We start from the raw sequence: 9,800 nt of genomic DNA on the forward strand, positions 1-9,800 counted from the left end.
AGTAGTGGTCTGTTTTGCTTTTTATAACGAGCATAATTCTAGAAAATCTGAGGATCAGTTCTTTTTGTTCAGACGGAATAGCTTTTTTTTTTTTCATAAACAAGCTGATTTTATAAATCTGTTGGAAAGAATTCATTCACATTTTAGTTAATAAATTGAAATGATTGTTGTGACTGTCTTAGAGAAAAGCATTCCTATATCATAAAGGCTTTCTTTTAATTTCTGATATAAATTTTGTGTGCTCTTTAAAGTTTGGTTTTATATATAGGACAAGCATAATTCATTTGTATTTCAGTTGTTTAGAGATATGTTGAAGTATAAGAAAGTTTAGGCTTTCTTGAAATCATATACTGATGGAGATAGACTCCATCCCCAAACTCACAGAAATTAATATCTAACAGGGCTGGGGGAGGTGGGGAGTTTAGCAAGGGGTAGAGTGGCTAAGACAGGCCATACTCAGTGTCCTAAAAATGAATATTTGAAAGTCTAAGTAGCAAGAATTAATCATAATGGGAACTAAATTTCTGATAGACAGCCCCTTGTACCAAGAAAGACTTGTTTCACAAGAAAAGGAAGATTAAAGCTTTTTAGAAAACAAGATCAGATTGAGGAGACTTTGGGGAGTAGCGGTGAGATAAGGATTAAAAACTGAAGAGCAGAATAAACTCTTTTAGGAATGTTTTGGGATTGGAACTCTCAGTGAGTACTTCCCAGTTGAGTTAGACTGCTAACAGAAATTTAACTTAAAATAAGAGGTCTCTGGTCCTAGGGACTGTAGGCGGGAACAGAGTAACGAAAGGATCAGGGCTGAATATGTGGACCAGTTGTCCCTGCCCAAACAGGAAAGTGGAGACATTGATAGATTTGTGACTGTAGTTACATCTAGCTAGTTTAATTAATAAGACCTATGTGTTTATAATAAAAAGGCCTTGTGGAGGGGAACCAAAGAGAAGGTAGAGGCAAGAATGCCAAGTGGAGATAAAATCATGACCTGGTGGTATATATTGTATTAGAGTAAACAAAAACTTGGAATAGCCTTTTATTTTAGAGTTCCCCATGTTTTTATTTCACCATGTTATTATACATAGATCCTCTGTCTTCTATCTTAGCAGGTCTTGTTTTTCAAATGCAATCTTACCTGCTACCCTGAAATGTGAAATAGATGAAATCAGGAGGTGGGAGCAGACGTGTTGTCCTACCCTTATCCCCTTAACTTCTTCCTTAGTGTCTCCTAAGGTGGTTTTGCAGTCTGTATAACCAATTTGAAAATTTTTCTCTTAGATAAAGATTTTATGCAAGCCAGAAAAGATCACTGGCTTATCACCAGTGATGATTTATCATAAGGAGCAGATTTTCCTACAGTCTTGTTCTGTGTAGCAAAGTTTTACATTTTATAATAACATATTGCAGTTAACCTGAGGAACAGAAAGGAGAGAAAACCACTTGAGTGCTGTAACGTGTGCTCTTACCTAAAGCCATTCAGCTTTTCCTGCTTTTGATTTTCTGTGAAAGGCCTGATGTCAGAACACAGCTTAATTTGATTTTGTAATATGTTATAATCATTGCTTATAAAATGGATCTTTATGTGTATTTTCTAGCAAATAGTTGGGCTAGGTATGTAGAAATGCCAAAGATAGTTTTAACATGTCATGGATTTTTCAGGCTCAGGGCATCTGTGAACTTTAAACTCCATGAATGAGAGGCTACAACTCTCACCTGCATTTCTACACGTGTGCCTACCTAGCCTCTCTTTTCACTGAACTTTTATAGCATTTGTTAATCATGTACAACCCCATGACATTTCTTCTGTCGGTTTTATAGACTGTGGTTGTTGAGCTTTTCCCCATGTTTGCATTGTCTCACCATCTAGACGTTAAGCTGCTTAAGAACAGAAATTAAGGCATAAGGGCTTTGTCCTCCCTGCGTACCATAGGCATTCACTAAATAGTTGCTTTGACTTTTATTTTGGCAGCCTTAACACATACATTTTCTGTTGTTGCTAAAAACTAGACTTGTCATCTTGCTTAATGCATATGGACCGAGTCTTAGGCTACCAGCAAACTGGCAGAATTTTAACTATAATTTCTTCCTTAATAAAATGTGTTCTGAGCTAGGTAAATTGAAGTATACTGATGTTTCTTACACAGTGGAATATGAGAATGTGATATAAGGCATCTTGAAAGTACTTTAAATTCTGTCTTTGAGTTCTGTTCTAAAAAATAAAACTACTACAAACAACTTCACCTGCTCTCCTGCCCTCGAATTATTTAGAACCGAAAATAGTGGTTTTGTACATATTTGAAAATTACAAATTGAAAGTAAAATTTTAACATCATAAAACATTTAAACATATCAACAATCCCTTAAAAATACGCAATCCTTCCCTAATGTATTACGCTGTGCTATGCTTAGTCAGTCAGTCGTGTCCGACTCTGCGACCCCATGGACTGTAGCCCACCAGGCTCCTTTGTCCACGGGATTCTCCAGGCAAGAATACTGGAGTGGGCTGCCATGTCCTCCTCCAGGGGATCTCTCCAACCCAGGGCTCAAACCCAGGTCTCCCACAGTGCAGGCGGATACTTTACCATTTGAGCCACCAGCAAAGCCCAGTGTATTATGCTACTTCTAATTAACTACGTTAACACTAAAATTAGTATCGTTTAGTATAAAGTATGTTCAGTGACATGATTTTCATTGTAGTTTGCTTATGGTAAGTTTATTGTTGTTTATTTATTTGGCTGCTCATAGCTGTGGCATGTGAGATCTAGTTCCCTGACCAGGGATCAAACCTGGGCCTCCTGCTTTGGGAGCACCGGGTCTTAGGCACCGGACCACCAGGGAAGTCCCTGCTTACGGAAAGTTTAAAGGGCTTTCTCATGTCTTGTTTGTGTTTGTACTGTGTTGGTGGTGAGAAGGCTTATTAGTAGGTTGACTGCACAGCACCTCTGGGAGAATGCTGGATATCAGCTCTGCATTCCTGGGAGGAGACTATTGTGCACAGAGCCACTTCCTGACAACTGAGAAATGTCCTTACCTTGGCTTTTTGGAAACCACTATCTATTCAGTACTGAGTATTAAAAAAAATTGTTGTTAGGCATTTATCAAGTAATAAATGGGCTTCAAATTGCTTTTCCTTCTCTTATTTGATCCTTATAAGAGAAAAAAGCAGATGTTATAAAATAGGGTCCTGGCATACTAAGGGGCGGCTTCCCTGGTGGCTCAGAGGTTAATATGTCTGCCTGCCATGCAGGAGACCTGGGTTCGATCCCTGGGTCGGGAAGATCCCCTGGAGAAGGAAATGGCAACCCATTCCAGTATTCTTGCCTGGAGAATCCCATGGACAGAGGAGCCTGATGGGCTACAGTCCACGGGATATTAAGAGACTTGCATGCACTTAAATGTTCAAGGTTATGTTAATAACGGTTGCCTTATAGAGTCCATCTGCAATTTTCAGCCCAGTGTTTTCTCCATTACAGCTATTGACTTGTACGTAGTGAATTTATATGCCAGTGTGAAGTCCTGTATAAGCAAAGGGAAATGAAGTTGCATCAGGTTGCATCCAGGTTGCTATTTAAAAGGAAATATGTATTCGAATGGAATTATTTAGAGTCCTAGAAACAAAGGAATCAACTTCCTTTGTGTCAGTGGTTGTCAACAAGGGATAATTTTGCCTCTCCACACCCCAGTAGCTATTTGGCAATGTCTGGAGACATTTCTCATTGTCAGAATTGGCGGTGGGGGGGGTGGGGGTGTTGTGCACAGGAGCTACTAGCATCCAGCAGTGCTGCTAAACACCTACAGGGCAGAGGACAGCCCCTGCATGACGAGAAACGAACTGTCATTTCTCCTGAATGTCAGTTGTGCCGAGGTTCATCTGCCCTGTGTATTGCAAGGAATGGAATTACCCGAAGCCCTCTCAGCCAGAAAAGATTTGGGCCAGAGGTGGGGTGGGAATGTGGGCAGGGAGGTAGAGTAGGTAATTACAGGTGTGGCTGTTGAAGTTTGGATGGATTTATCTGATTTCCTTTTTCTTGGTCTTTCTTTGTGCCAGCACTTGGCATAGCAATAGTAGAGAAAACAGTGAAGAAAACTTCTTTTTGCAAGCAGCTGAGAAGAGTGGTCCCGTACCCTGAGCTAAGGATGTCAGTCCACTTCTTGTGACACTTGCAACTTCACTGCAAGCCAGCCAGCCATGCTGTCAGGCTCCCATGATGTCTAGGCATATACATGACTCTGTTTTTTGGCAAGATTGTAAGAGTTATAAACTAGCCAATTTATTTCCCAAGGTATTTTATAATCATAGTTCACCTTGGGAGGATCTAAGTTCCTCGTTGTTTCTATATCATGTGACATCTGTGAGTGTCTTTGGCCAACATACTCTTGCTTGATCATTACCCTAAAATCAAAGGAAATAGATGTTATTTTTTAGAGGACTTTTTAAGTTCACAGCAAAATTGAGTGGAGTACAGAAAGTTCCCATATAGCTCCTGCCTGTGAGCAGATATCTTTGATTTTATTGTAATACTAATTTTCAGATAAACTTTATATAGTTGCAAATGTTATTCTGTTAATGCAGAGTTCCTTAGTTCCAGCTTTCACTAAATGTAAAGCAAAAGTAAGGAGAAGATGGGTTTTTACTAAGTTACGGGTGTTTGTTTGTTTTTCTTTTCTTTTTCCCTGTGTAGTAGAAGAGGGAACCTCAGTTTATCTTAATAGGCTTCTTGTTGAGTTTGGCTACCTAAAGTTCAAGGGCATTAATCTTCCTTAAAGTTTTCCCATGTAGTTGTACATCACCTTTTTATATTGGGGAGATTTTTTTTTCCCTTCCTGTGAAGTTTTCCTTATTTAGAATTCCATTTTTAGTTAACTGAAACCTTGAGAGTCCCTTGGACTGTGAGGAGATCGAACCAGTCCATCCTAAAGGAGATCAGTCCTGGGTGTTCATTGGAAAGACTGATGTTGAAGCTGAAACTCCAATACTTTGGCCACCTGATGAGAAGAGCTGACTCATTGGAAAAGACCTTGATACTGGGAAAGATTGAGGGCAAGAGAAGGGGATGACAGAGGGTGAGATGGTTGGATGGCATCACCGACTCAATGGACATGGGTTTGGGTGGACTCTGGGAGTTGGTGATGGACAGGGAGGCCTGGTGTGCTGCGGTTCATGGGGTCGCAAAGAGTCGGACACGACTGAGCGACTGAACTGAACTGAACTGAAACCAAGTTAAGTTATTCAGTCTGACAGTGTGACTGCTTTACAGGTTAGAATGTGCCGTAGCCACCAAACCTTGTAATTGAGAGTGTTCTAGGACTTTATTAGTGTGATTTTGTTAATGCCTCATACAGTTGGAGTCAAGAGGAGACTGCTGGTTGTGTTGTCGATGAGAATTTTTTCACCCTGGCTGCCAAGTCTTGTTTGTTCCTTTAGTGAAATATTTCTTCTGCAAGTCATGACTGATGGACATTCTATAATGTTTCTGTGTTTTTTTGCTTCCTTTTCATCATGGGTCTCACAGCCCCTGGAATTTGCCTTAAGCATTTAACTTGTTAAAAAGCTAAATAATAGTCTATACAAATACAAGGCAAATAAATAGTCTATACAAAATCTAGAGCTTGGTGTTACTTAAAAAAAAAAATCTCAGATAAGGTCTGGCTTTCAAGTGTTGACTATATAAGTTATGTGACTTGGACAAATTATTCTAGAGTCTGTTTCTTTATCTGTTAAATGCACGCTATTCCTCCTGCTCTGCATACCTCACAACATGAGCATCAAATGAAATAATGACTTTGAGAGTGCTTTGTGAATTATGCAACACAGTGCAAGTATGAGGTAGGAAGCAAATAGAAGGGTGAGCCTTAGGGAATTACACTGATGGTGAATTGGAATTTTGTTTGAAGAGTTTACTTTCCTTTCTACTGACTCGTACGGTGTAGATTGTGTCTTCATTTTAGTAAATTCAGAGATGACTTGCTGAATTTGGTTGTAGTTTCTGTCTTCTTATAAATAACGTCAGTAGGGTTAAAAGCTTCGCTGACTGAAACATTTTAATTTAGCATAGGTCAGTGATTAGGGCAAAGGAAAAATTATAAAAAGAAAACTAAATTCACCAAATAGCCTAGACTGTACCTGATGAAGTGTCATTGTCATCATCATCATCATTAATGGTGATTTCTCATCAGTTCTGTAGAACTCAGTTTTCTGTGCTCTTCTCAAGAACTGCAGTTCGTAGTTTGACCTACCGTCCTAGTCTCAATAAGACAGTTATTCTAAGTAGTAATTACACTTTACCCTTCCCCTCCCCCCAAGCAATTAGTTACATGCCATGTGGATTCTGGATGGTAGCAGATCCAGTGAGTTTAGTCACAATTTATGAAAGCCTTTTTATCTTGATAGCATCTTATCATATTTGATGCTATTTATAAATAGAGCCAGGGAACTAACCATAAGGCTCCAGGTCTTGTGTTGTGAATGATTGGTAGAATTGTAAGGACAGAGTGGGCAGGCCACTGGAAATGATTCCGTTTAAAGGGTAGCTTCGCCCCTGCCTCCTTGGCCTTGTGACTAATGGAAAAATACTCTCTTCAGATTCTAAAGCCTATTCATTATGCCTTTCTCCTCTGAAATACATGATCAGTTTTATAATCAGGAAGAACTTTATTTTTTTTCTATTGGCTTATGTTTGCTTTTCATAAAATGGCTTTTTTTTTTTTTTTCATTTGATGGGCTCAGAATACAATCCTGAACTTCACAGGCTTGCTTTCTTTATGTATAGCATAGATTACCTCAGCTGGCTACATGCCCCACTAACTGAAATTTCATAATGTAGCTGGAACCAAATCATGCTCTGGAGCAATGAGTCTTTAAACTGGATTGTTGGCTTACATAAGCAAATGGTGAAGCGTCTGTCAGGACAAGAAGCTCCCTCTCCTGATTCTTGAGCAAGTTTTTCCACACTGATTTCAGGCTCCGAGCTCATGAGCAAAATCCTAACCAAGTTTATCTTGCTAGGACAACCCATTCTAGATGCTCAATAAAGAAAGAATAATTCTTCTCCCACTTAACCACAAAAGAACAACATATGTTTCTAACGTCAGCTTTTTATTTTTTTTTATCTTTCATTTTTTTGTTGGTAAATCTCCCAGACAACAGCAGTTCTGTAGAGAGTTTAAATATGAAGGAATGGCAGGACGGGCTAAGGGCACTTCTACCCAACATTAACATCAACTTTGGTGGACTGCCCAATTCTTCCTCCCCCCTCCAACGCCAACCACAGTGCACCAGCCTCCAACACTGCCACCACCGACAGCCCGAGTTGGGACCGCCCTGGCAGCTGGACAGACCCAGCCATCATCACAGGTAACTTTCTTGCTCCTTCAGCTCCACTGACTGCCACCCGTTTGGTTTTTAGCACAGATGATCTAAAAGCAGAGGTCTCGTCAACATAATCTTCCCCCAAAGTCACAAGTGTGTGGCAGCTTCTTTGATCCTCTGGGGTCACGTAGCCTCAGTTGTAAACTCTGTTGGCCTCGTTGGGTAATAAGGCGTTTGGTACCTAGGTTGCTTCCTTTGATGTCAGTAGGTGCTCACGTCTGACAGCATGCGTGCATTTTGTAGGTCTCAAAGTACAAAAGGATCCGACTTATCCTCTTAAAGGAACATACTCCACTTTAAAACATAAAGCTCTCTATTATAAGGCTATCTGGTCCGTGTATCCCTGCTAGAGAAGGAGAAGCACAATTGGGAAATACCGTCATGCAATCTTGGGGACTGGTTTTTGCAACTCCACCTCTCTGACACGGGGGGATAATGTCTGTATAGTTGAAGAGGAGACGTGGGTTTGTGTGACAATAAATCATGGTTGTTGTGGGTGGAGGATAAATGCAACGTAAGGCTGAGAACATCTTATTTGGACGGAGTTGAAAATTGCATTTCTTATTGGATAAACTAAGCACCTTAAAATATTTGTTTGATGAATTTCTTATTCTCTCTGCACAGACTCACCATCTTCTTCTTGTTTTGTTTTCTCTCCTTAGGTATTCCAGCATCTTCAGGAAACAGTTTAGACTCTCTTCAAGATGACAATCCTCCACACTGGCTAAAATCCCTTCAGGCCCTCACAGAGATGGACGGCCCCACTGCCCCTCCGTCACAAACCCACCACAGCGCCCCCTTCAGCACACAGATCCCTCTGCACAGAGCCAGTTGGAATCCCTACCCTCCTCCTTCAAACCCTTCCAGCTTTCACTCCCCACCCCCAGGCTTTCAGACAGCCTTCAGACCCCCCAGCAAAACCCCCACAGATTTATTACAGAGTTCAACACTGGACCGCCACTAGGGAAAGAGGGGAATCCATTAGAAAATGCAGGATTTGTCCCCCCCTGTTTTCTCCCTCTCAGCCCACCCACAGCTCCCTTCTCATCTCTTACGTTCTGAAGAATCCAGTTCCTGATCAATTTTTTTTTTCTCCCTACCCCCAGATGCAATGCGATCACAGGGTCATTAACCATCTTTCTTTTTTAATTGTAAACGTTTCTGTTGATCCAACATTCAAGTGACACTGTTGAATGTTTTCTAAAAATGCCTTTTTAAGGAGGAAAAAAAAAATCAAAGGGCAGTCTCGAAACTTAGAAAATTACTGTTTGTCTGTTGCACATAATAATGATATAATCTGCTTAGCAGAAAATGACGATTAATCTCTAGGAAAGGTGAAGTAAATGCATTATCAACTGCAGAAGTTTGAAAACCAGGTTGAAATGAGATTGCTAAATGCATGGGGGAAAGCAGTGGTCCTGGCATCCATCTTGTATTCAGCTTATCACTATTGCAGGGAAAATGCTTTTAATTTAATTTTTAATTATTTTGGAAAGTTGATGGAGAGGACTTGATTGTGTTGTTAAGCTTAAGAATTTATTGGAAGTTGATGGAAAGATAAATTGATCTGTAGTAGTAACTGGCCTGTTGCTAAAGAGTTTATAAGGAGGGGAGAAGTGATTTTTTTAAAGGAGAAAAAATTTTGACTTTAGATTTAAAATAAATTCAGATGTTTTAAAGAAAAAAAGTATTCACAGATTTAATACCTATGCATAATATATAAGAGCTGAAATATAAGTGATTTTGTCAATCTTTCTCCTCTGTCAGAATCTTTTTTTCTTTTTACCGTAAATTCACCTGACTGAGGGCACTCTGAGATAGCACTGCTCTGGGGCCATCTGATCACCATCAGGAGCAAATCTCTGACCTCCTTGCCTGCAGCTTTTACTTAACCCTGTAGTTTCTGGACGTTTGTGCAGTATTGAAAAGACAGGAGAAAAGAAAACAGAAACCTGGTTATAACCTGATGCTAAAACTAAAAAAAAAAAGGAAATGTACCTCTTTCTTCAGAATTAAAACTAAAATCTTAAATAAAACAGAAAACTTGATGATGACCCTTGGGTTGTTCTTGTTTTTGTTTTTCCATTTTGTTGCATGTGAATTTGAAACATTTTGTGGTAACAGTCATCGGGTGTATCCATGGGTTTTACATCTTCAACAATAGGGAAGACGGGTTAAAAGAAGAAACTAGAAAAAAAATTAATCTTATTGTCAGGCGTTGCCATGTGTGATGACCAGCCCATCTTCAAGAGTTCCTCTTCCAGTGGCTTTCAGTAGAAGATGCTTCTTTGTGCTGTTGCATTGTGTGGGCCACACCTTCCCAACTGAGAAGCCTCTCGTGCCACAAAGGAGCACATAGGCTGTGTCGTGCTGAGACGGTGGTGGTCTTGGGGAGACCTGGCAGGACCAGCAGGCAGGGTGCCATCCA

At 40.1% G+C, this 9,800-nt stretch overlaps 1 protein-coding gene across 1 annotated transcript in view; it reads left to right on the forward strand.

Moving 5' to 3' along the window:
• The window catches only part of CNOT4 (CCR4-NOT transcription complex subunit 4), a 152,375-nt gene extending 142,955 nt beyond the window's left edge, over positions 1-9,420 (forward strand). Inside the window, 3 exon segments of the mRNA XM_070369220.1 lie at positions 7,144-7,253; positions 7,255-7,357; positions 8,035-9,420. Of these exon segments, the coding sequence (XP_070225321.1) occupies positions 7,144-7,253; positions 7,255-7,357; positions 8,035-8,336 (515 nt within the window). The 3' untranslated portion in view covers positions 8,337-9,420.
• The last annotated feature ends 380 nt before the right edge of the window (positions 9,421-9,800 follow it).

The sequence above is a fragment of the Bos mutus genome, chromosome 4, assembly GCF_027580195.1.
Source record: "Bos mutus isolate GX-2022 chromosome 4, NWIPB_WYAK_1.1, whole genome shotgun sequence".
In the NCBI taxonomy this organism is placed as follows: domain Eukaryota; kingdom Metazoa; phylum Chordata; class Mammalia; order Artiodactyla; family Bovidae; genus Bos; species Bos mutus.